At 45.0% G+C, this 27,923-nt stretch overlaps 1 protein-coding gene across 1 annotated transcript in view; it reads left to right on the top strand.

The window, feature by feature from the left end:
* Positions 1-27,923, top strand: part of CLSTN2 (calsyntenin 2) — a gene marked incomplete at its 5' end in the record, with an annotated part of 143,569 nt that overhangs the window by 22,566 nt on the left and 93,080 nt on the right. The window contains 4 exons of the mRNA XM_015410274.1: positions 3,604-3,753; positions 16,084-16,269; positions 20,947-21,195; positions 21,454-21,575. Of these exons, the coding sequence (XP_015265760.1) occupies positions 3,604-3,753; positions 16,084-16,269; positions 20,947-21,195; positions 21,454-21,575 (707 nt within the window). The remainder of the gene's footprint in view (positions 1-3,603; positions 3,754-16,083; positions 16,270-20,946; positions 21,196-21,453; positions 21,576-27,923) is intronic.

The following is a 27,923-nucleotide window of genomic DNA, read 5'->3' as shown; positions in this document are numbered from 1 at the left end:
CCAGCTTCCCCGGTTCTCCTGCACTCGTGCCCGCCCCCCTGTCTTCTGGGTTTCGGGACACCTGGGCTCTCTAAACCGCTTTCTGGAGGGTCGGGGTGTTCCTGAACTTGCCTATTGCCTGTTGCCAATTAATAATCATAACTTCCCCTAGATTAATTGAGAATTCAAGGCAATTTGGCTAACAGTTGATATTACTGATACTAAGTAAGACTTACAGTAGGTTTCTAGAGTTATCTATATATCTAATTCTCAAAAGTCCTCTCTGTGTGCTGATACTTATTTCCACAGATAGGGGGCACACTCTCCCCCAACAGGTTTTTCTACAGACTCAAGGGACTCCCTTGGACTGCAGAAAAATAAAAAAAATAAAAAAACCCTTGAGTAGGGTTGAATCCCCCCCCCCCGCTGCCTTTTGAAATAGCCACCACAGGGATCTACTCCAGGCCATGCTGCATCAACAGTGAGAGATAGACTGGCTGATTCATGTGGGGGGAAGCTTGGATTGGGGAGGATTCCTCCTGCAGTATGAATGATGGGGGAGGGGTTAAAAAGGCAGGGGGGGCAGGGCACTTTCAAGGCTTATTTTGGAGCCAGTTTTGGGATTAGGATTGCCCACTCCAGGTTGGGAAATTCCAAGTCCCACCCGAAGGCTGGCAAACCTAGGCCTGGCAGCATACTCTGGGTGACTTGATACCACCTGACTTGCATGATTCAACTAGGTTTGGCTGCAGCTACCCTATGAAAGTCAATGTATAATAGTCAGAGCTTCAGAGTAGGGTTTGCAAGACCCAGGTTTAGATCCCCATCTTGCTGTGGAAGCTCAGTGGGTGATTTTGGAACAGTCATATACTTTCAACCTAACCTACCTCATAGGGTTGTTGTGTGGATTAAAAGGATGAAAGAATAATGTAAACTTCTTTAGTCCCCACTGTGGAGAAAGACCATAGTTTTCCTCAGAAGAAGCTGCAGGGGGAAAGGAAATTGAAAGCTGAAGATGGAGGGCAGATAAAGGTGGGTTGGCTGTTGGGTGGGAAGAAGATAGGGATGCCAACTCCAAGTTGGGAAGTTCCTGGATATTTGAGGGATGGAGCCTGGGGATGGTGGGGATTGAGGCAGGGAGGGACTTCAGATATAATGCCCTAGACTCCACCCTCCAAAGCAGTCATTTCCTCTAGGGGAATTAATGTTGCCAACCTCCATGTAAGTGCTGGAGATCTCCAGATGACAGAGATCAGTTCCCCCGGAGAAAATGGCTGTTTTGAAGAGTGGAGTTTATGGTATTATATCCTGCTGAGGTAACTTCAAAGCTCAAACCTCATCCTCCCAAGGCTCCTCCCTCAGATCTCCAGGAATTTCCCAACATGGAGCTGGCAACACTAAGAGGAACTGGTCTCTGTATTTGGGCAATCTAGTGTGATTTCTGGAGAGTGGCTGCTGCCACTGCTGCTGTGTGTGGGGGGAGGTGGGAGGCCGGGAGAGTGAGGGGGCAGAAAGAGTGATGGGGTGGGGGCAGAAAGGAAGTGACAGACATGGAGGGGGGAGAGACAGTAAGAAAAGGGGTGGCAGTATGGAGAAAGAGAGAAGGAGAGAGAGAGAGGAAGAAGCATAGGGGGGGTAATGGGATAACCACTCCTGCAAGTTTCTTGTGGGTCCCCGCTTGTATTGTTGGAAGAGACCCAGTAAGCTTGTCTTCTTGATATATTTAGCTTGAAGACTCAAACTAATTGTTACAGAGGTTCAGGTAGCAAATGGTTCAATATTCTGAGTGAAATATTTTAGTCATGTAATCCACTTTAGTCAGTCTGTAGGATATACAGAATAGAACATGAATACCTATTTAAAATGAGCACAGCTTCAGGATAGGAGAAAGATTAAACTTTCCTTGGCTACAGAAAGCTTTAATCTGTTAGTGCAAATAATGTGAAATATGTATTATACTTTCCATGGTTCAGGTAGAGAAGGAACTGTCATTCAGCAAAAATGGCCTGAATTAAAATGCTGAACTCATTAATTACACAGAATGCTTTAGAATGAGAAGGCTTCCTATCCCTCCAGATAGTGGAAGCCACCTGCTGCTTTTTTTTTCCCTTTTCATTTTCTTGTGAACGCTGCTATTTCTTTGTTACCAGGACAGGTGATTTGTCACATTTATGCTCTGTCAGGTTGATTTTGTTGCTGCAGAATTTTATTTTTCAGTGGGTTCCACAATAGTGTCATTTTAAAAAGCTGATCAGATTCGCCAAAGGGAACAAAGAGGTCTTTTTTTTTTATCACCAATTCACTTTCCCAGTTCAACCACACAATGTCAAAAGAAAGTCTTTTGAAGTTCTTTAGTCATTTGTACACAAAAGAATCATTCATGTATATATATAAACAAAAATTTACAATAGTACTTATAAATAAAGAACATCATCAGTTCTGTATAGTATCCATCTAACTTAACCTTCTTCCAAGGTTCTCCCCCCCATTTTATTAACATCTTGAAATATTTATTTAACCAATCCCCATTCTTTTGAATGTTTCCAGACCTTTGGAAACACAAGTCTTGTAGCAGTTATCATGTATAATTGTTTGTGAGTTGTTTTTTAATAAACCAAACCAGAGTGAAGTGCACATACAACTGGAATGGGTTTACCTCAGACAGCATCATCCTCAGAAACAACTTTCTGACTCTTCCTCATGGGAAATTTATTATTTTTCAGAACAACACTTTTAAGGACTAGCAGTCTTTAAGCAGTGGCTGGAGGAAGATTTGTCAGGGATGCTCTAGGCTAATCCTGCATTGAGCAGGGGGATGGACTAGATGGCAGGGTGGGTCCTTGTGCAACAGTGTAAAGGAATATCTCACAAAATTCTTGGTTGTCTGCCATATTAACTTCCATTTTTTCCCCCTGGAAGTGGGGTTGCCAGCTTCAGGTTGGGAAATACCTGAAGGTTTTGGGGGTGGAGCCTAAGGAAGGTAGGGTTTGGGGAAGGGAGAAACTTCAACAAGATATAATGCCATAGAGACCACCTTCCAAAGCAGCCATTTTCTCCAGGTGGACTGATCTCTGTCGCCTGGAAATCAGTTCTAATTCCAGGATTCCACCTCAAGGTTGAGGCAAAGCAAGTGAAACATTAACTATGAAAAAATAAATCAAATATTCAATAACTTTCAATATCTAATTCATGTAAGCAAAAATTCCTATTAACAGCAATTCATACAAATAACATTCATTTCCATATAATGGACAGAATTTTCAAAAAACATTCCAAAACCACACAAAATTGATAAACTCAGACCAAGGTTATAAGTCCAATAAAGTACAAATTGCCATGAATAAAGAATTATAATGCTTGTTAACGATTTCTCACAAGATGGTTACTAAAGAGTAGTGATGTGATAAATGTTGATATGTTCTTCAAAAGGTCTCGATAACTTTCAAGGTGGTGTCACTTTATATTGCTCTCCTTTTCTAGATTTCTACCACCTGTTTCTTTTTGCAGTGACCTTTTTGTGTGCTACAGGCACTTTGTATGCTACTACAGATCTTTCCTATGACAAGCGTGTGGACATAGTGTCTTAAAACAATTATTGCTTATTGTCCTGTTTTGTGCCTGCAGGTAACATCAGAAATACTGAAAAACTGAGTTATGACAAACAGCACCAGTATGAGATAATGGTAACTGCTCTTGATTGCGGACAAAAACGTGCAACTGAAGACGTCTTAGTGCGAGTTGAAGTCAAGCCTGTATGTAAACCTGGATGGCAAGGTTGGTATAATGCTATTTCTTCGGAGATATTAACTGTTTCTTTGGTGGTGAGAGAAAATATTGCCAGTTCTGCAATTGATTTTGAGAATTCTATATTAACTTATAGTCCATATTTCTTAAAGTGAATAAAAATATTGCATGCCAGAAACAAGACAGAATACCAGAAAAAGGGGAATGGATACAGAAAGTATTATTTATGGATGAAATGGACAAATTAACAAAGAAACTTAATAACAAAGAAGATCAAGAATTTTATGAAGAGTGGGAAGACTTTAAAGAATATTTAGAAAAAAATTGGGATGTAAAACATAATTTACTTTGTTTTGATAATTATTAAGAGCAGAAATATATAAAGGTATGGAATGAATAGAGCAAATATTGTTACCTTGAAACTTAAGAATGAAAATGTGAAAAGATAATAGAAATAAAAGAGGGAATGGAGGGAGGAGCATTGCGGGAAGCCACCAAGGGGGGGAGGAGATAAGATATATGGATATATGTTATTTGAAACGTAATGTTGAATATGTTGTTATATCCAAAAATAAAAGTTTGAAATAAAAAATATATATTGCATGCTCAGAATGCATTTTAAAGCAATTATTACTGTAATAATAATAAAAAATAAAACAGCTGAGGAAATAAACCAAGTGCACTGTGTGTTTAAGTAATAAGCTCAACACTCATCCCTAGGCCTGGTAGACTCATAACCAGAACTTCAGAGACAGGCAAGTGAGGGAAAGTATTAGTAAAACAATGTACCTCATTGCTTAGAAACAACTAAAGCATCCCCTACTGCTGTTCATTTCTATCAGGAAGACAAAAATGGCATATCAGTGGTTGCCTCTATCCACTGATCACACATCCTCATGATTAAATTGCCGAAATTCTGTTTGTATGGAGCAGCTGCCAGTTATGCCTGCAAGAGCAGTCTGGGACCCATGGCGATCCTAAAGTTTTAGTCCTTCTGTGGTCTGCTTTAAAAATCTACTGGGATAGATGTACATGTAGGATTAGAGCATATGAGGTAACTGTTGGAATATACAAGGTCTATAGTGCACCTACTTGAAGATAATCAGAAGAACGGCCTATATGGTATAGCTGAAGGACTGCTAGTTAGTATAGCTAGATTAGGGGCTTCCCACAATTTCAAATTATGTCCTTCCTGTCTCCCGGTTGGCTGTTTGGAGACTTCCTGCCCCAACTGAGCTCTCCCCTTTCATTCCTGTCTCTCACAGCAGGTAGTCAAGCCTCTGTGCCTCTCCTCTGTTCTCTCAGGCCGATTCCGCACAATCTCCTGCCCTGACATGGACACCTGAAATTATTTGAATTTCTTCTTCATTTCCCCATATGTTTATGCGGGTTCACCAGTTGACCTGATTCACATGCACTTTTCCCCGCACTTTCCTTTTCTGGGATTTTCATGATCTTTTTTTTTTTGCTTTGGTGCTGGACTCGGGGTATCCCAATGCTTGCCTAGTCTTGCCCCTTCCCACCCTTTCCCGCCACTCTCCTCACTTCCAAAAAGCAACCCCCACCCTTCCCTACTTCTCTGGCCAATTAGGGGGTCTAACCACAGTACAGCCAATCAGGGCATGCTTGAGAGGTGGGTGTGTTAGATTTGAGTCACCCAGCGGAGGATTCTGTGCTGGTAGGATCCATCGCAGCAGACTCCCCTCCCCCACCCACCAAACAGCGCTGCTCTCCCAGAAAAGGAAGCACCACAGCTCCTGGCAGGGCATGCTGCTCCCACCCCCTCCCGCTATCCTCTCGTCTCTCTCCTTTGGGGCAGTCCAGCTGCCAGTTCCCCGGTGGGCTGGCAGGGGAGGGAGTGCTCCTTGGGAGTCCCCCCCCCAGCATGTGGCTGCTGCTGCCTACACATGGGACGAGGCGAGGCACTCCAGGTGGACAAGCATGGTGGCCTAGCGATAAGGACTGGCGGGCAGCCCCGTAGCTAGAGTCTTTTTTGGGACGGGGCCAGGTGGAAGTGGCAGCTAATTTAATCAAAAGTTCCAGAACAAGTGTGGAGGGGTAATGTCCAGCAGCTGCAGGACTCATGTGTACTCCAACCACTGGGTGGTGAGAATAAGTGGCGGGCTCCCTGAAGCCAACAGGATAGCTAGCAAGTACGGCTACATCAATATAGGTAACCCTTCACTGCCACCGGAAGGCCACATGTTCTCTCAGCCACTCCAAACACTTTTCTTTTCTTCTCTTTTCTTCTGGTGACCCCCTTTCCTCAACACCTTCATTTCGGTCCCTTCATTTCTGCTGCCTTTTCCTTCCTCCCGGTTTTCCTCCTTTTTAAAAAACTTATTTCCCTTTCTGCCTTTGACTTGGCCCCATTTCCACAGGAACCCTGACCTGAGCAGAGTCTTACCCAGGTCTACTCAAACTGCCTGATGCCCAGGAAAGCACTTTTTATATTAGTCCCCCCCCTGTATTTTCTGGCTCAGCCCTTCCGATCTCCCTTTCCTTTCCTTTCCCAGTAAACCTTGTTGTGTTTGTTTCGCAAGGGACTTTGAGATTTCGAGTCAGTTTCAATACGCTGGTCAATTTCATGCCGCAGCACCCCTGGCTCAGCAGAAGGCCGCTTCTCTTTCCCCTCTCGCTTTTGACATCCTGCATAAATCACCCCGCCCCAGTTTAAAAAAGGTGTGGCTGTCTTCCACCCCGGGTCTTTGCAGTCCGAAGATTTAAGTGGGGGTGTTTCTCAGTCAAGGTGCAAAGTGGCACACAGGTGGCAAGTTGAGGCACTTCGGGGACAGCCCAGGAGGGAGGTGGCCCCCCCAAAACATGAGGGGGCGGGGCCCCATGGGCCCTGCGGGCTCTGTGTTAGCTACGGCCCTGCTTGCAGGATTCCTTGCCACCAGAGTGACCCCCCATGAGGACCGCTGGCTCAGATGGCTTTCCAAAGGGACGCTAGGCAATGTATCAGATCTGGGCCAATAGAACGCGCAGGTTACTGAAAGCAAACCCTTAATGCAGAATTGGCCTCAGAGTTTATTTCTTTTTTAATAAACCAAGTTATTTGCTTTAAACAGTTGGTGCTCCATTCCTCTGCATGCTTAAACTTTGCCAACAGTAACAAATATAGGTTGTGTTGTATTTTGATTTCTTCATGTGCTTAAAAAGACATTTTGACAGAGTGCAGTACATCTCCATTGCCCTTAATGGACAGATTAATCAATCTGCTGTGAGACTTCCTTTGCATGCTCCCTTATGGGAATTAGCGAGCAACACTGTATAGATACTAATGTTTGATGAAAAATTATGTGTAGGTGTTATATTGTGGCAAGTTGTGAATTTGGTGATGTTCCCTTATTGAACTGTTTAATTATTTTCTCCTGGTCCCTTAGAGCTGGAAAATGTGCTGTAGTTTAGTTTCACTTTCCTCGGCTGGTTGTCTGCTGTTAGTTTTTTGTTGAAGCAGAGGCCTGGAAATGCCCTGCTTTTGTTCCAGTAAAACTTTCAATCCTTCTGGCACTGTATGCTTGTGGAATTATTGCAGTAGGTATGTATGCAGCAAAACTAGGCTTGCCAAGTCCCCCTGGGGGGTGAGGAAAACCCCGCCCCAGAGGCCCGTTCCCCGCCGCTGGCGGATTGGGCCCCGGGGGGAACTCCACCCTGACGTGCACAGCACCTGGAAGTGACACGACCACGCCGGGCACGCTAGGGGTGGGGCCACGGTCATCCGAGAGAAAACTCTATGGTTTTCCCTCGGATGGTCATGGGCTCCCCCCAAGCCTGCCCGGCGTGGTCGCGTCAGTTCCGAGTGACATGGATGCGGCGCGCGTGCACTTCAGCCACCAGCCAGGAGTCCCCCGCTGCGGTGAAACTCTGACTTGGCAACCATAAGCAAAACTCACCCGTACACAGTTGTCCAAATCCTTTTTGCTATAGTATGAACAAGACTATTTTAGCATATGTAACTAAGACAGACTTTGGTACTTTATGTACACTGCATTCAATTTATTCCCTAAGTTGCAGAATGATTTCTTCTTTATTTTTATAAATTCCAGGCAGGTATAAAACTATAAAATTACTGAAAGGCAAATTTTGATCACTTGTCTCTCAGTCTTTATAAGCTTCAAAATCTTTTTGAGAGAAATTTCAGCAAAGAGAAAAGAGAGAATACTTATTTTAGAGATATCAACTGTGTAACCTTCTGATCAACCCAAGTGCAGTGCCATAGAATGGCATTCTGTGGGACAAATTGTGCAAAGGTGAGGGAGTGCTTTTGTCCCCAATATGTATTGCAGTCATTGATCCTTAACTACGTAAGCATTCTTTGGGTGGGTGGTGAGGCAGGAGAGCTAGAGACTGCTATCATTAATATAGCAGTAGCCATGGAAGCTCTTGGCATTACCCCTGTAGATACTTTACAAAAAAGGAACCAAATGCTTAGTCTCAGTTGCAGTGTTGTTGTTCAGTCGCACAGTTGAGTCCGACTCTTCGCGACCCCATGGACCAGCTCCTGCCAGGCCCTCCTGTCTTCCGCCGCCCTCCGAAGTTGGCTCGATTTCATGTTCGTTGCATCGATGACACTGTCTAACCATCTCATCCTTTGCCGTCCCCATCTTCTTTGACCTTCAATCTTTCCCAGCATCAGGGTCTTCTCCAGTGAGTGCTCCCTTCTCATTTGGTGGCCAAAGTATTTGAGCTTCAGTTTCATTATCTGGCCTTCCAGGGAACAGTCAGGGTTGATTTCTTTTAGGATTGACTGATTTGATCTTCTTGCAGTCCAAGGGACTCTCAAGAGTCTTCTCCAACACCATAGTTCAAAAGAATCTATTCTTCGGCGCTCGGCCTTCCTTATAGTCCAACTCTCGCAGCCATACATGACTACTGGGAATACCATTGCTTTGACCATGCGGACGTTTGTTGGCAGGGTGATGTCTCTACTTTTTATCATGCTGTTTAGGTTCACCATCGCTTTCCTCCCAAGGAGCAGGCGTCTTTTAATTTCATGGCTGCAGTCACAGTCTGTGGTGATCTGGGATCCCAGGAATTTGAAGTCTGTCACTACTTCTGCGACTTCCCCTTCTATTTGCCAAGGAGTGATGGGGCCGGATGCCATGATCTTAGTTTTTTTGACGTTGAGCTTCAAGCCCACTTTTGCGCTCTCCTCTTTTACCCTGAGCAAGAGGCTCTTTAGGTCCTCTTCAGTTGCAGTACAGAACCATAGATTAGACTATTTGTTGGCTGCCCAAGGAGAAGTTTGCATGGTAGTAAATATAATCTGTTGTGTTTTTGTTAATGAAAATAAGCACACTGAAACAAATATTCAGAGCCAGCAGAAGATTAGCAGGGAAGCCCAGGTGGGAGCAATTAGGAACAAAATGGCGGCAAAGGACGCCAGAGTTTGGGGGAAGGAAGAGGATGGAGTGTGACTGAAAGGAGCCGGGACTATGCAAGAGAGGGATGGAACAACTGATGGCAGTTCAAGAGGCAACATGAAACAGGAATGTAGCAGTGAAAGCAGGGAGTCTGAGAAAGACAGCTGGAAAAGCTCAGACCTGGAAGTTATCTACATATCTCTGATGCTGGATAGCTCTGTGCTTGGGAAATTACTCATCTATATCTGTCTTCTCCCCTATGTAACTTCTGAGCCTGTACAAAGTACAGATACAATGACTGCAAAGTTTGATATAAATTCTGAGGTATTAAGGATTTCACCACAGTCCTAATGAAAGGTATTCTGTGGGTTTTGTTCTTGTTTTAACAAATTTCGAAGTGTGACTGTCTGAGTAAAGATACAACAGAACCATTTAAGGCGAGTTACAGGATATGGCAATAATTGAAGGAAGTTTTGCAATCTAAACCCCGGTTTTTGATCTGAAATAATCTGAATATCCCTATGCAGACAATTTCTAGGAACATAAGAATATAAGGGAAGCTGTGCTGGATCAGGCCAATGGCCCATCTGGTCCAGCACTCTGCGTCACACAGTGGCCGCTACTCAGGTGGCATCAGGTGGTCCACCAGCAGGGCCAGAACTCCAGAAGCCCTCCCACTGTTGCTCCCCCAGCGCCAAGAATATAGAGCATCACTGCCCCAGACATAGTGCTCCATCTATACATTGTGGCTTAGAGCCACTGATGGACCTCTGCTCCATATGTTTATCTAATCCCCTTTTGAAGCTGTCCATACTTGTAGCTGCCACCACTTCCTGTGGCAGATTATCAGCATGCTCTGTCTAGAAATCCTTTCAGTTATCCAGATGTACAGATTAGTAAAACATCTTAAACAGGATTGTTAATTTAAGAAATCACTTGTAACATTTGAACAACTCTGCACAATATGTAGGAACAACACTCCCTGTACAAAGTTAAAATTGCTGCATTCTTTACTTTAGATATACAACTGCTTCAAAAGGATTGATATTACCAATCTGAAATGGTTGGCAAATCCTGTGTTTATGAATTATTTGAAAAATATAACTTTGCAAGTTGAAAAGGTCAGTGGCTCCTGGAGTGTGTGCCAGTGTTGAAGGAATAAATCTTTTGGGTCATCAGACATCTGGATGAACAGACACTGGATTTAAATTTCCAATTTAAAATTGGAAACTGGAAGAAGCCCTTTATAATTTGTGTTGCTATTAATTTATGCAGCTTTATGTAACACTTTGGTAGAGACCCTGTTGTTAAAAGCAATAACCTTTTGTAACTTGATCTAGATTTGAAATAATTTGATTACAAATTCATTTATTTTGTCTGGGTTACAGATCTGTTTTTCCTGCTTTATAAAAGCATGAACATAAATTGATTATTTTCCGTAGGAAAACACTGCTGCTGCAGACGGAGCTGAAATGCAGATTGGTTGCCAGGTTGCACGTAGTACTCATGTTTCTGATTTTGTGTGCATGTGTGTGAAAAATTCTAGTTTTTTATCCAATCTCTGTGATAAACATCATGATTTGTTTCCTTAATTCATACCCACAAAAATTGTGAATTCCGCACTGCCTTCTTAGTTCAGCCAAAACAATTCATACCAAAACTTCATACCAAGATCTATGACTTCATCATTCTAGGATTCTGCCAGTGTTTTGATTTTTGCTGGCTTGGCCTTCATTTGGTGACTATCAGCCATGGGGGCCACAGATGGATGCAAATTTGACCAGGCTGGTAGCATTTATGGAAATCTGCTCCCAGTGCATGCTACTTGTCATTCTAAACTCCCTGTGTTCAGACCTTTGTGGTACATGTGTGGAATAGGGCTGTTCCTATGATACATAGCAACACACAGTTATTTCTGTCATAAATCTGCACTGGGTCTATGTGTGCTTTTGTTGTTGTTCAGTCGCACAGTCAAGTCTGACTTCGCGACCCCATGGACCACATCATGCCAAGCCCTCCTGTCTTTAGCCGTCCTCCAGAATTTGCTTAATTTCATGTTCGTTGCATTGATAACACTGTCTAACCATCTCATTATATCTTTGTGTGCATGTAAAATGTGTTCCTCTTCATTGTGCCACCACCCCATGTTAAAAATCTAGCCTTCCACAATATCAGTAACTTAGGGAACACTGGTAAAGGCTGCCTCTGAGCAAGTACAAAGGGCAGAGTTTCCCAGTTGCTCCAGCTCTCCTCTGTGCATGCGTGTCTCAGCATGAGCAAGTGATCTAAGGCACACGGAGAGGAACTGAATCAAAGTCTGCTCTCTTAAACAGGAAAAAGACTTTATTGTAGCAGGTTAAGCTAGAGCACAATGCAGGGAAAATAATCTATCACGCCTACTGGGTTACAGAACTGATGAAAAGAACAGGAAAACAGAACACTGATCTAAACTTAACAATGCAGAAGAATTACCTCTGACACCCCAGCCCACCCCAGTTGTCTGTGGAACAAATGCACATTGTGACCTCCACCTGCTCCATGCAGGGGAATCCGATCTCCATCTTGCTCTCCCTCACAGATAGGCAAATGGTTATTTCTGCTGTCTTTTACCTCTTGGTGCATTTTATAGCTCTCTTCCCTGGGAATATAAATGGCTGTCAGGATCTTAGGAACTCCCTGGTGTACTTCATAGCACCTTACATCTCCAAATTGCAACACTTTCCATTTGTGGCACTAATTACTGTAAGTCAGAGGTGAACAGCAGCTGCCATGCTGGAGAAGAATCAACCTTTTGGTCCATGTGCTAACTGAAACTGTTTTTAAATCTGTCCCTTATATATAAAGCCGTAGTCGCCTCCAACGTTCGATACACACCAACAGTGTTTGGCCACAAGAACTGCCAGTGAGAAGACGCTGGCTAGGATGGCTGGCTCCCTCAGGACTACTGGGGTGCCATTGGCTGGGTGGCTGGGAGGGGAGGGACGAGGTCCCACTCACCTTGGAGCACCTGGACAGGACAGATGCTCCACTGGCCGGGGATCACAGCCCGATCCTCACCCCACCGCAGATCTCTGCCTGGGTGGCATGCGGCCGGACGATGGGCGGGACAGCTGATTTGCCGGGGGGGGGAGGGAAGGCCTCCACCCGCCGTCCACGCCGAGGCAGCCACGGCCTAGCAGAGAACACCAGATGCCCCCGCCCCACCTTTCCCTGCTCAGCCGCTGCTGCGGCTGGATGCTGGGAGGCGTACTCAGGCCCTCCCTCGCCCGCCGCCGCCGCCATGTCCCACTGCGAGGACGCTGACTTGTGGCAGTGTCCCAGCCGGGTATGAGCTGAAGAGGCCACCCCTTCACTCACCTCTCTTCCATGGGGCCCCTCCGCTGGTGGCACACTGACCACCACCATCTTCGGCTGCCCCCCACCTGGCTTCTCAGGCTCCTGAGAGACCTCTGTGAGGGGCGAGCAGCATCCGGCCTCTCTGCTGCCACCGTGATGAACAGCGGTGGCCTGTCTTCGCCCCCCCAGGCTTCAGAGACCCCTTGGAGCCCTATGGAGCCAGCAAGTGCTGTCGGGCATCACCGCCAGCAGCGCACCCATGGAGATGATGCGGGCCGTCACCCCCACCTTTTCCTAATGCCCGTTGCCTGGTGCAGCCTCGCACGGGGAGGTGGCGGGCCCTGCTGCGGGGGGGCGGCCCCGGCTGTCCTCAGGGATGACGGAGGTGGCCGTGCCAGCCAAGCGCCCTCACTCAGCCCCGGCTGGGCTCAGCGAGGGGAGAGGCCGCCTGACTGTATTCGCCCACCCCCTGCCCTCACTTCTGAGGTCGCACGACTGTGCCACCTTCTCCCACCCGCTTGGAGAGCCGAATGGATGGGAGAAGGCCTCCAAGGCCCCCCCATTCCCCGCTGAGCTGGGCCAGTGAGGAGAGGCCTCCTGTGCCCCCGCGATGCCATTCCCTGCTCACCCACAGTGGCGGTGGTGGCCAGGTGGGGAGACGCCGACTCAGAAATGCACTCCAACCAGGTACGGTCTGGGGCACCCCCCTCCCTCTCCTTCCCTCCCTCTCTCTCTTCCTGGGACATCTGCCTCTTCTCTCTCTCCCTCTTTCCCTTCCTTCCTTTACCTTCTATCCCCCCCATTCTCTACTTTCCTTCCTCCCCATCTTGCATTCTCCCCATCTCTCTGAGTTGTTGCCCTCCCTCCCTTCCTCCCTGTCTATCTTGGTAGACCTGGCCTCTGGAAAACAGGTCTACCCACCCCAATCCACTATATTGGTAGACCTGGCCTCTGGAGAGCAGGTCTACCCACCCCCTTCCACTATCTTAGTAGACCTGGTCTCTGGAGAGCAGGTCTACCCACCCCATTCCACTATATTGGTAGACCTGGCCTCTGGAGAACAAGTCTGCCCACCCCATTCCACTATCAGGACTGTTGCAGCGGTGAAGAGGCCAGGACTACCAATATAGTGGGATGGGATGGGTAGACCTCCAGCGCCCAGGTCTACCAATACACTGGGGTGGGTAGATCTATTCTCCAGAGGCCAGGTCTACCAATATAGTGGAATGGGGTAGGTAAACCTGTTCTCCAGAGGCCTCTGAAGAACAGGTCTACCCACCCCATTCCAGTGTATTGGTAGACCTGGCCTCTGGAGAACAGATCTACCCACTCCATTCCAGTATATTGGTAGACCTGGCCCCTGACCGCTACAACTGTCCTCTCCCCCCCCACTTCACAGATTTTTGCGGGGAGCAGGCGAGGGGCGACTGAGCTGAGCCGTCCACCGCAGCCACATTTTCGCCGCTACCCCCTTCACTCTCTCTTCGTTTCTCCCTATCTCCCTTCATTCTTTCCCTCTCTCACTCTTTCTCCTCCCTACCCCTCTGTCTGTCTGTCTGTCTGTCTGTCTGTCTGTCTGTCTATCTATCTATCTATCTATCTATCTATCTATCTATCTATCTATCGCCCACCTACCCACACACCCACCCACCCTACCTTTCTAGGGCTCGTTGTCTTCATCCACAATGGGCTTTGCTCCATAGTATTTGATAAATTCGATAATTTATCTATAATATATAGATTGAAATTTTGGCCTCCATTTCAGGACAAAATTGTGTTAGTTATTATTATTCGTACTGTTATTATTGTCAATAAAAGAAGAGATAAGAAGTGTGTATGTGGAGCTAATAATAATAACAAACAATATATGGATACAAAGAGCTTGTTGTGTGGAGGGAGTGTGCTGATTTTTCTTACAGTGGCAGCTTTTCATGTGTAATGAGTTGTTCCAAAGCATCTTCTAACTTCGGGAGGTGGGGGCATAAGAAGATGCCATGTGGAAACCAGCGTATGGTGCTTTGAATACTGAGTATGTGTGTGTATGTATTGTATATATATATAGTGTGTATATAATTATATATATATATAATATATAAAATGTGTGTGTGTATGATGCTGCCTTTGATTGAATCACAGCAATAGTTCCATCAAGGCAAGTACTGTCTATATGATAGAATTTTCTCTCACAGATAGATAGACAGACAGACAGACAGATCAAGTTATTTTTTATTATTTTACAATATAAATATTAACTATGGAAGAGACAATGGGGAGAACTGGTGTGGGAAGAAATCTATGTAAGCTAAGTGTGGTTCCATGCACACAGACTTCATAGAAGTTGAGCATTAATAGGTTAAGCCATTTTTAGATAGAAAAGATATATTTTGAGAGGGAGGCAAAGGAGAGGAAATGAGATAAGTATATGGAGCTAGTCATCACCCATGGACATATGTAAGTACATGATCAGTTCAATACTAATTTGTATTGGGTACAATAGGAATCAAGCACAATTCTTCATTATGCAACCTAATCTTCGTTATTTTCGGGCTGCCCGAACAATTCTAGTTAATTTTGTTTAATACCTATATTGACATTTTTATTTAGTAAACAATACTGTTCTCCTGGAACTGTAGACATTATTTGTTTTCTTTTAAAGCAAATATTGCTTCTATTTCTGTATGGCTATTGGTTTGCATGCCTTCTGTCTCTTTCTCTCCCCCCCCCCCTTTCCTCCTTGAAAAATATGTAAAACAAACAAGGTACCTGCAAAGACTTGTGGGGGCATCTATTTCTTCTTTCCTTCTCTGAAAGCCTTCATAGCCTCTCCCACCCACCAGCTTTTATATGCCCACCTGTCTTCAGCTTTCCCTCCTTCCATGCCTGTCAACCACTCCCTGAGAAAACTCCAGCTGTGTTCCTTAGTGTTGGCTGCTGGACCAAGTCCGGTTGAATGGTGCTGGCTGCTGCTAGGCTGAGCTCAGTTGCATGATGGGGAACTCTCAAGGACCTGCATCTCACTTCCCTCTATATTCCCCTCCCTGCTATTTTTTCTTTCCCTCCTCCTGGCAGCCCCCCCATTCTCAGTATTACCTGCTTCCTTCTCTCCTTCCCTCCCACCAACCAACCAATCTACTTTTTATTTGGCCCCCCATCTTCAACTACATTTATTTTTTCTTTACTTCATTTATTCCCCACCTTTCTCTTCAGTGGGGACCCAAAGCGGCTTACATCATTCTCCTTTCTTCCATTTTATCCTCACAACCTCCTCATTTTATCCTCACAACAGCCCAAGGTCACCCAGCAAGCTTCTATGCACATGGGGAATTTGAACCTGGGTCTCCCAGATCCTAGCCTGAAACTTTAACCACTACACTGCCCTGGCTTTTGTGGGTTGGCTGAGGTTGAACAGTTGCAAGCAGCCAGACCTGGGTGAGTTATACAAGTCACATGGCAGCAAGTCACCCAGTTGTTGCTGCCATGCCTGGTCCCATTTGTCTGAAAAAAAACCTGTCTCATCTGTTCATGGCTTCAGTTTCTGGATTTAGGTATCCGTAGATGGGACCATGTGGGAAATTAAATATACTGATATAACGAACTATTATCTGATGGAAATTACTTTATACCTTGATAAACTACATGATTTATTCCCCCATTTCAGATTGGAATAAGCGTATTGAGTATAAGCCTGGGTCCGGGAGTATACCTTTATTTCCCAGCATTCATCTGGAGACTTGTGATGGACCAGTTTCTTCCATTCAGACCACTATTGAACTGCAGACCAACTACATTGGAAAAGGCTGTGATCGTGAGACATACTCTGAAAAATCTCTACAAAAATTATGTGGTATACATTTGGATTTTTCTTTTTCTTTTTTTCTGGGAATTTTTCAGCTTGTCTTTGAATAGTGATATTTACCAGTAAGTGATTGGAATTGATCATTTGTTGAATGCACCTGGAAATTCTTGAAGGATGCTAGTAAATAACACAAAACAATAAGCTTATTTTAGACATTTACAGATAGGCCTTGGTGAATGTTGGTGTTTAGCAGTTCATTATGGAAATGAGGAATGAATTTGGTCATTAGCCAGATTTGCTGAGTAGTTCTTGACATTTAAAAACAAAATGAAAGTCGGGGTCTGACATTTCCAGCAAGCTTCCCAAAATATTGATAATTGCCAGGAACTTCAATGTTTCCTGGAATTTACCATAATAATTCAAATGAATGGAGTTCCTATACCCCTTCAGTTCTACCAAGTATTATGCCTAGCTCTACCCAAGCTATGTGTTTGAAACTGGATTGTTGGAAGAAATAGAAGATAGTTCTTAAATTCTGGGCTATATCTAACAGTGGAACAACAGTTGTTGACCACATGCTGTATTTGTTGCTACTCCTAGCTTGTTTTCTAGAAATAACCTTACTATGCATAATGATATTGATGGATGCATGCTTTGCACAGAAAAAAAATTAATTATTTCAAAGTGTCATCCATATGATTTTGAAAAAAATGAGATGTTGACTCATTAGTGAGAAATAATAACTTGTGGAACAAAAAATAGTCAAAGTCTTGTATAGTTCATAAAGTACAGTTCATCAAGTACATGTTTACTAGTAACTCCAGAGCTTGAAACCATTGGAATTTAATTATTAAGATAAAGTTAGTATGACAGCACAGGCTTCAAACTATATGAATTTCATCTCAAGGAGCTTATTATTCTTTGCTTTTGTTTCTTGACATGAAAATGAACTATAGGGGAAAAACACAGCTGGAGACTGTGTGGCCAGATTTTGGTGCCAGATATTCATGGAATTTCCAGACCCAAGTCACCTGTGTTGCCTTTACAGTATCTATGATGTAGCACACCTGAAGTCATTAGTCTTATTTGAGCCCTGTGCTGCTTTCAAAGACTTGTGCTGAAATTGTGTCCTGTGTGGACCTTCATCATGGCTGCTGTTAAGACAAAAATAGGGCCTAGTGCAGGGGTGTCAAACATGCAGCCCGCAGGCCAGATCAGGCCTCCAGAGGGCCCCAATCCAGCCCACAAGGCACTGGCTGTTTTCTACTTCCTTTTCCAGTTCTCTTGCTACTGCCATGTCACAGCTTGCTTTACCAGTCTCTCTCAATAGTACAGGAGAGAGGGAGGGAACAGCCAGAGCTCACTTCATGGCCAGGTTGCAAAAGACAAAGGGAAGCCTTTCTTTCCTTCCACTGGCTAAGGCTCCTCCCTGAAGGGAGGGAGGGAACGAGGGAGAGCTTGCTTTGCTGGGATGCCTCAATCGCATGGGAGAAATACCAAACACCTTTAAGACCAACAAAGTTTTGTTCATGTTATGAGCTTTTGTGTGTCTTGCGACAGTGTGTATGTGTTTGTTGGGCTCTTTATGCCAGGACTCTCCTGAGTGCAACTAGGTTCCCTCCCCCTTTTCACTGTATTCATACCCTCATGATCCAGTCTTTCTCAGTAAGAAAGCAATGTGAACTATTTTAGAGGAGGAATAACAACAAGCCCATGAGGTAGATTAGACTGAGAGTGTGTGTCCAGACTAAGTTCACCCCAGCACATTTCCTTTGTAGGAAGTTGTAGTCTCTGGGGAAGACTATAGTTTTGTAGACAAATACATGGCCCTCAGTCTGTGTTAGGATGCCTTCTCATGTTCTTGACCAGCATATGAAGCAACTTAAGTATAAAAGATTGCAATGCCCATCCATTTCATGTTTTTCCCTGGGTCCTAGACTAGGAACACTGAGCATGAGATTTCTGTAATGAATGTCAATAAATCAAAAGTAGGTTTGCAGCTTACAGATACAGATACACACCTGAACAGCATACTCAAGATTGCTACAGCACAGACATTTTGATGCAATAATTCAGAGCAGAGATGTCAGTTATCAGAGACTGTTAAATAGACAAAATATTGCAAGAGTGCTAGTGTTTTAAGCATGTTTTATTTAAAGTTCAAAAATCTTTGTGTTTGTGTCCTTTATTTATTTATTTTATTATTAAATTTATACCCCACCCTCCCTGGATGGGCTCAAGGCAGCTAACAAATAAGGCACATTATGCCATGATTCAACAGGTAAAAACAGGATAAAACAAGCAATAAAACAATCATTTATATAAAAATACAAGTGCTCTCGATGTCACAAATAACAGATGGGGTCACACATAACAAAGTGATCCCAGAGTGACATGGTAGACTCCAGGTGATACAGCAATCCGTCCTTCCTCCCAGGGCCGTCTCATTCCCCGATGACACCCACTCCATTTAGTGGTGGTGGTACGGTGGTGGTATAGTGATGGTGGTGGCTCCTACTCAAAAGCCTGGTGGAAGAGCTCCATCTTACAGGCCCTGCGGAACTGCACCAGGTCCTGCAGGGCCCAGATCTCTTCCGGGAGCTCATTCCACCAGGTAGGAGCCACCACCGAAAATGCCCAGGCCCTGGTAACAGCACATTTAATATCTTTGGGACCTGGGGTTACCAGTCAATGTTGTCCCCGACCGTAGTGCCCTTGGGGGAACATATGAGAAAGGCGGTCCCTCAGGTATGCCGGGCCCTGCCATATTAGAGCTTTAAAGGAAAGAACCAGCACTTTGAAGCAAACCCAGTACACTATTGGCAGCCAGTGTAGTGCTTTCAGGACAGGCCTGATATGATCCTGCCTAGTGTGAGCCATCAGCAGCCTGGCCACAGCATTCTGCACTAGCTGCAGTTTCCGGATTTGCGACAAAGGCAGCTCCATGTAGAGAGTGTTACAGTAGTCTAGCCTTGAGGTGACCGTTGCATGGATCACTGTGGCCAGATTATCGCAGTCAAGGAAGGGGACCAACGGCCGAGCCAGCTGAAGATGGTAGAAGGCTGACTTGACAGTGGCTGCCACCTGGGCCTCCATCGTTAAAGCAGAGTCCAGCAGCACTCCCAAACTTCTAACCTCCGACACTGGCACCAAAGGCGCCCCATCGAAGGTTGGGAGAGGGAACCCCAACCCCAAACTGACCCGACTTAGGCCCAGGACCTCCGTCTTTGCTGGGTTTAGTTTCAGCCGACTCAGCCTGAGCCAACCAGCCACGGCTTGCAACACCCAATAGTGGTCTTCTGGGCTGGAGTCCGACTGGCCGCCCAACATCAGATAGAGCTGGGTGTCATCTGCATATTGATGACACCCAAGTCCAAACCTCCAGGCAATCTGGGCAAGGGGGCACATATAGATGTTAAATAACATTGGGGACAGCACTGCCCCCTGAGGCACCCCACACTCAAGAGGGTGTCTCCGGGACTGCTGATCCCCGACTGCCACCCTTTGTCCCCGACCTTGGAGAAAAGAGGCAAGCCATTGGCGGGCCAGCCTCTTAATCCCCGTGTCGGCTTTATAAAGTGTATAGCTCCACTACCTGGCATTATATTTTATGACATACATGGCCTGGCCCAGCAAGGTCTCATTTATGTTGGATCTGCCCTCATAACAAATGAGTTTGACACCCCTGCTCTAGAGGAACAGGTTTACAGACTGGGCATGCTGCTAGCCCTGAGCCCCCTGTTGAAAAGCAGGTGGAGCTTTAGCCAGGAGCTCTTTTCCCCAGTGTTATCTGGTCAATCAGCTGCAGCATTTCCTAGGTAAAAACAGATCTTTCCACTGTGATACATGCTCTGGTAAAATCTAGATTAGATTACTGCAATGCAGTGAATGTAGGGATGCCCTTGGAGAGTGTCTGGAAACTATAATTGGTGCAGAATGCTCCACCAAGAATACTGACTAGAATTAGTCTTAGAGACCATATCACTTCAATATTGTTCCATCTACACTGGCTTTACATTTGCTTCCAGGCCTAGTTCAAGGTGCTGGTATTGACTTTTAAAGCCCTATATGGTTTGGGACTAGCATACCTTAAAGACTGCCTACTCCCATATGAATATACCCAACCATTATAGTCATCTTCAAACGAACTTCTTTTAGGAGTCCCTATCATCTGAGGCAAAATGGATGGGAGCCTTAAAAAGGACTTTCTTGTCCGTGGCACCCAAACTGTGGAATTCTCTCCCTAGTAGCTTTTCTCAAAATTCACTTGTGAAGAATACGTGAAAATATGAAGCTATGCTGTACTAAGATAGAACACTGATCCATCTAATCAGTATTGCCTTTTGTAGCTGGCAGCTGTCCCTCAATGTCTTTCACAGCATTGCTGCCTAAGATCCTTTTACTTAAGACATGTGGGATCTTCTATATGCAAGCAATGTACTATTACACTGTCATGGCTCCCCCCACCAAAGAATTTATATGAGATCAATCTTCTATGGTTATGTATACAGTATAATAAAGTATTCCTTATCAGTTTTAGGCCATGTATACATTTATATTTGGAATGGTATTATGTTTTCTTCAGTAGTCAAGAACTGAGAACAAAGGTAGCATTAGTAATAAATGAAAGGGATTAGGTATGTCAAAGTAATTTCTGCAGTGAATTCAAGAGAACAGCTTTCTCATTAGCATCTCATTAGTTTGTTCATTATATATCATCTGCAGGAGCATCATCAGGTGCCATTGACTTGTTACCCACTCCCAGTGCAGCAACTAACTGGACAGCTGGTCTTTTGATAGACAGCAATGACATGATTTTTAAATTTGATGGAAAGCAAGGAGCCAAAATCCCAGATGGAATTGTACCAAAGAATTTAACTGATCAGTTCACCATTACTATGTGGATGAAACATGGCCCAAGTCCTGGATTAAGAGCAGAGAAAGAAACTATTCTGTGTAATTCAGATAAGACAGGTAAATCCACTTTATTTAATACCTTCATTTCCTTTTTCACAGTTCAAAGGAATAAATAAAACTTGGTATTGAAAATGTTATGTATTCAGTCATAAGAGCCACCCTAAAGGTGTTTCTGATTTTAAATCACTGCCGTGGATTTGGAGAAAAATAACTTTGGAATTGAGATAAATAAATGGAATGCATATTCTGATTTCTGATTTATACATCCATACTGAGATACTTTTTAATCTTTTTTCTCTCTATATATATATTTAGAAATGAATCGGCACCATTATGCGCTTTATGTACACAATTGTCGACTTGTCTTTCTGTTGCGTAAAGATTTTGATCAAGCGGATACTTTCCGTCCTGCAGAATTCCATTGGAAGCTTGACGAGGTACTTACTATCCTTTTATCTCTTGTTACATAAAATTTATTCCAATCATCAGTGGATTTCATGAAAAACTGCTACTCCAAACAGAGTTTGAACTGTGATAATGTTGTCCAGGTATCAATCAATAATGTTATATAATTCAGTTAGCTAAAACTATTCCTTGATTCCTCTGTGGATTCTACAGTTCTCAGCTGTTCCTAGGTTCTAGCCTCATGATAAGCAACAACTTGAATATTACTTTTCTTCTAGAATGATGCTTCACTCATTGACATACAGTGTGGTGTATGGTATCTCAGAAGCTCTGAATTCATCATATGAAGGCACTTGTTCCAAGTACAAAGTCATTTCAGTATAATTTAAAATTCTTCTAAAAGTATAATGTATGGGTAAGCAGGGGTCATGTCATAGAAAAAGAGATGCAGGAGCTCATTAGCATAACTCATTAGCATATGCCACACCCCCTGACATAACCGGAAGTGTGTCAGAAGGCAACACCCACCACTCAGGCTCCACCCCAAAAATCTCCAGGTATTTCCCAACTCAGAGCTGGCAAGCCAGCTTTACACTTTGACGAAAGACACTCTAGGTTTCCTTTGCTCTTTAAATGTAGATTCGACCTGAGTTATTTTTTAAATAAATCAAGCCAGAGGCACTACCAACATCGACTTCCACGAGGATTTTCCTGAGTCAGCTCTCATGTTCACAGAATTGCTTGGGGGATTCTTACGGGGAGAAATGCAGAAAGGGGAGGCAGGTGGTTGAGCACTCATGTCCCCCACTCCGCACTTTCACCTATAAGAATTCCCCAAAGGAACTGGAACTCACTGCTTCAAACGCAGTGCATGGATCCCCGCTATGCAATCGCTTTATGCAGGGGGGGGGACAGACGGACCCAGAATGGAAAATAGGAGGCCCAAAAAAAACTACTCTGGGACTGGAATGAGAGACCATGGAGTGGAATGACAGCCCCTAGGAGTAACAGAAGTGTTCCAGAGACCCTAATGGAAAATCCATTCCACATTTTTATTTCAACTCTACTTGTACTGTAATGTATTTCAATGGAGCCCATGCAAGCCAATTGGCATTCCTGGCTCCCATTATTTCCAATGGGCCTCCAAGTCTCTCCCTTTGTTTCCAATGGGCAATCCTGTCCTTCCTTTTAGTACATCCCTCGTCTTCACCTCTGTCTCACCGGAGCTGTGCAAGAGAAGAGCACCCAGCTTCCTGGCATGACCATTCAGAAAGCAAAAGCAAAAAAATAAAGGCTTTGAAGAAACTAAGAATGGGAAAGCAGGAGAAATCCAAAGAGGATGCCAGAGAGAAGGGGCGGGGAGAGGCTGGTTGAAAACAAACTTTGGCAAAGGCATGTTGCTTGGGGTGGGGGGACAGAAGCCACATTTTCACCCCAACTTTTTGAGCACTGTGAATAGTAAGAAGCCTGTTTAGAAAAAGGTATATTATTTTTAATTCATAGCTTTTTCTACTCTTTCTGTGTCCACACACACACACTCCACCTTTCTTTCTGCTTTAGAATTTGAAGGAAAAGGAAAAGGGGGCAGCCACAGGACAGGGGGAACTCCCTCTGTTCCCCATGGATTTCCATATTTTCAATACAAGAGCTCATCAGAAGCCAGCTGGTCAGCCTCCCCAAAGTAGATCTACCTGCAATACTGCTGTCTCCTTTTGCCCCTTGGCTCCTCAATCATTTTCTTTGCAGAAATAGTAGCCAAAGTTTGGAGGTCTGAGAAGGGGCTTTTCTGCCCGCATTTTTCCCTGTTCCTTCAAAAGCAGACAAAGGGCAAACAGCCATCAGTTGAAGCACTGTAAGTCTTCGCGCTCTTGCATGCAGTTTGCCCCACCCTGTTCATCTCATCCAATCACCACTTACCTCCTCCTTAAAGGCACCACACTCTCTTTGCTCCTATTGGGCTCACTTGTATTGGGCTCACTCACCCTGGGCTGGGCCCGGGGGTGGAGGGAGCGGGGCTTTGCCCATTGAAGGTCCCCGGCTGGCTGAGACAGCCTCTGGTACTCCCTCCTTGGGCCCACCCACCCATAGATCAGCTGCGCTGGCAGGAGGCCACGAGTTTTATCCCTGCTGCAGCCAAGCTGAGAAGACCCTGGAAAGCCATGAACACACACACGGTGCCCAGCTGCAGTCCCCAGTGGTTGCCCTCGGCCTCTCCATCCCCACGGTAGGGATGAATTGCCTTCTGTTTGGTGCAGGAACAGGTGGCGAGGCTTCCAGATCATCTGCCCGACACCCTGCCACCTGGGCCACACTGCAGGGTTGCGGGTCTGACTTGGGATCTCCTGGGGCTCAGGGTTTTTTTGGGGGGGGGATCAGACCAGAACGAATCCCCTGCCCTCCATGGCAGGGAAATGGCCCTTCTCTACGCCCCCCCACCAGACCCTAGCGGAGCCGCTCTACCCATCCAAAGGGCCCAGACCAGCCCGGAGGAAGGACGGTCAGGCAGGTTCAGATGTGACTCCAGGAACTGGCCCACACGGGCTGGAGCAGGGGAAGAGAAAAGGAGCCCATTCTGTCTCCTCCTCGCCCAGCCCCGACTGGCCACAACAGGTAAGGACACGTGCTTTCTTTGAGCTCCTCCAAGCCCGACTAAGGGCTGCTGGGAGCTGGGGGCAGGGCTTGCCACCACCTGGGCTTGTTAACTGCCAGAGCGTGGCTCCTGTGTGCTCCGGCTTGAACTGACCCCTGTGGGTAAGGAAAGCTCAAATAGAAAGTGCTGCATATATGAAGTACATGTCTCTTTCATTGGTTCCTTTGCTGCTGGCTCAACCTGTTTATCCACCATAAGCACTGTTTTCCCTTGCCACACTGGTGGGGTTCAAAGTAAGGTGCAGAGGAAGTGCCAGGAGAGGCAAGTGTCATTGGTACCATCTGGTCAGGTTTCATTCTTAGCAAAATCCAGCACCTAGTTCTGAGCAAAGAGCAGTGTGGAGCATCTTTCCTGTTGAATTCTGTGGAACTTGCTGCTGAGTAAACATACTAGGTGGTGGGATGTAAAGTCTACTGAAACATTAGGTTTCTGAAGCAATGGATTTTTGGAGTTCTCATTATCCTTTGTTAAAGAATCCTGAATATTTCCCTCCTGCCTGCATTTCCTAGCCTTTTACAAAATTATGGGCTTGTTTGATGTTATCACCTCTACTTTTTTCTCCCCCCTCTCCACTTACTGGTCTTTTAATAGTTGGGGGAGGAATACCAATGAAGACTGGAGGTATGTATGCATTTTGAGTGGAAGTTGTGGTGCACAGTTTCAGCCTCCATCCTCCATGAGACTCAGGCAGTCACTTCCAGATTGTGGATTAGAATGCTGGGGGGGGGGGAAGAGTTTGGCAGTTTAACTGCTGGCCAGCTGACAGAGTAGAGGGTTGTTGGATTTTGGTGGGAGAAGGATTAGGAGGTCTCTTCGTTAGGCAGGAATTCCATTAGGGACTTTTGAAGATACATAGGGTTTGGTTGCTGTTCCTGTCAAAAACAGTTAAAATTTCTAAGCTTTTCTGTTCCATGTTGTGATTCTGAATCTGTCAAACAAGAAACTATGCTTTGGAACTGTTACGCTTTCTCAGACCTCATCTCTCTAGTAACTCTGTTACTGTAATATTGAGAGAAAAGGAAAACAAATAAACAACCACTGAAAGACAACAACAACATACCACTGAAATAAACCTGTTTCTAAGTTGTTTTCATCAAGCCTAATGTGTGGTTCCTTCAAGCCTATAAAAGTCTCATAATAACCCAAGTGAATGCCAGGTGGTGCTGTCAGTCTAGACATTGCCCTCATTGAGGACTAGAAGACTAAGCAGCCCCAAAAGCCTCAATTATAAAAAATTTTTTTTTAAAAAAAACATAAAAATGAGTTTGTAGGGTATGAAATTTAAATCCCTAGTTTCTAGGTGGCATGACCTGGATGGCCCAGATCTCGGAAGCAAAGCAAGGTTGGTCCTGGTTAGTATTTGGATGGGAAACCACCAAGGAATTCCAAGGCACCTATGCAGAGAAAGGCAATGGAAACCACCTCTGAACGTCTCTTGCCTTGAAAACCCTATAGGATCACCATAATTTGGCTGCAATGATGGTGCTTTATAGGCACACACATTGTTTGCTTCTGCACTGTAGAGGCAAAATGCCTCTACTTGTAAATGTAAATGGGGGAAAACGGGAAAGGTCCACATTTTCATTTCCTACAATGAACCTCAAGCACAGACAGTAATGAACTATGTGAATGATTATTAAGGATCATTCAGTTGATGTTATTAATTTAGATCATGTAAAACATTTTATTACAATTAACATAGGGCAAAATGTTAGGATAAATTCAAACCAGAAGAGTGGCATAGAGTTGATGACAACTTTGGTATTTGTGTATGTGTATAAATACTAGTATACTTGGGCTGGAATGCTACATATAGTCTGCATAATATTTGTTGACTATTAAAATAATATCTTAGGGAAACAGATCTATCTTTTAAAAATATAGGGAACCAAGCCACATGTAAATATTACCCACTTGTGTGGCAAAATATATGTCCATTAATAGAATCCGCTGAAAAAAGAAATCATACCAGTCAAAAGACATTTTCTTTGTAAATGACTGAGGTGTATGAACTAAAAACAGTACTAGAAACTGTATTTTGCTGTGACTGGTATAGGAAGTCTTCTCATATTATACCTTTCTATATGCAATAGGTCACTAAAAATTCATGTAGTTACATGTGTGTATTAGCACAAAGGAAAACTAAGAAGACTGGTCTTATCGTATATGGAAGAACTTTCCTCTCTAAATTAAATTTTATTCAGTTTTAATCTAGAAGAAACTTTAATTGTTTAGTGCTTTTGAAGCTCAGACAATTTAACTTGATAACTCTTTCTTCTTGAGCCAGCATGAAACCAGCCACACACACCATAGTAATAAGACTTCATGCACACATGCAAAAAAGCCAGAAAACACCTTGCTCATATCCTGCACAGTTAGAGCCACTAAGAGATAAATTAACAGATGAATCATGGTAATCCTGCAACCAAGACTTAAAAAATCATTTCGGGCATCAAATAGCTCCTGTACAGCCTCGTAGCTAACAACTTTTTCTCAGGGGGCTAGTGTTTTTCTCAGGGTGCCTGCCATTATATGTCTGTGTGGTACTGCCATGCCATGTTCATACTTCTAAATAATAACTAAATAATAAATCCTCTGCATTTTAATGTATTTTAGTATGGGGGGGGAGAAGAAGCAAGGCACTGCTGAAGTGGCTTGGATCTCAAAGATCCAAGACACTTCAGCATCGCCTTGAGCCCCTTCGTCTCATGCGGGGGCGGGGGAGAAGCAAGGCGTTGCTGAAGTTAATAGCATCAGAAGTCACATTTATTCCTTAGCATTCCTGGATGGGTGGGTGAGTGGCTGGACAGAAAGAAAGATAAGAGCACTGTGTGATATAAATCTAAAAAGCAATAAAAATATCAAGGCAATCCAGATTAAATCAATGCTCATTAACTAATTCAATTCTGTTTCTAAGGTAGATTTTCTGTACTGCCGAAAAAGCCTTCCTTTGCAGTGATTTCTATCAAAGGAGACCAACAGGCTTATACCGCTCCCTTGCTGGCTGAGGCAGGCGGGTTTGGCCAGCTTCGTCTAAGGCCGGGAAGTAGGGGGTAGTGGTTGTGGCACCGCCATCGGGACGGTGCCTGTGGTCTCGGCTCACCCGGCCTTTGTCGTGGCTCGGGGAGGGGGAAGTGGAGAGGCCGTGGGGGGGAAGAGGTGCACGGGGCGAGCGGTTTGCTGTACTCTCCCCCCTAGCTATGCGTGGCATCTTCATTACCTGGGCAAGACAGGAATGGCCCGGTGCCTCCAGCCAGCGGCCCTCCCTCGTTGTTGCTCCCATCCCCCCCACTGAGAGAAGTGCTTGGCGTGCCCCCTGCAGCCTCCACTGCCTCGCCTGGCCTTCCTCACGGGGTGGTGCAGCTACTGCTTCGAGCCTCCAGGGGTGTCCTGCCTCCCTCCCACCTTGCCCCACCCATGGTGGGCACAAATCACCAAACCCCACCGCTTGCCCACCTGCCCGCCTGCTTGCTTGCTTGGGCTGGGTCTGGCTTCGCCTTGAGCCCAGGCCAGCTGTCTAGAGCAGGGGAGAAGAAGCGATGAATCGGGGGGAGGGGGCCAGGGGGAGGTGGAGCTGAGAATTGGGGGAGGGGCCCGTAGAAACCATGGGGGGGAAGGCTCCATTTGCCCTGTGGCAGCTAAGGGCCTGCTCCTGTAGTATCCACAGACCCTCTATCCTATTATATTCTAACTTTATAACATCTTTTCTAACTTAGTGCCAAATGCCTTT

Source organism: Gekko japonicus, unplaced genomic scaffold, assembly GCF_001447785.1.
Source record: "Gekko japonicus isolate JY-2015 unplaced genomic scaffold, Gekko_japonicus_V1.1 scaffold1292, whole genome shotgun sequence".
Classification (NCBI taxonomy): Eukaryota; Metazoa; Chordata; class Lepidosauria; order Squamata; family Gekkonidae; genus Gekko; species Gekko japonicus.
The sequence above is the reverse complement of the archived record's forward strand: the minus strand, read 5'-3'. Positions and strand labels throughout refer to the sequence as shown.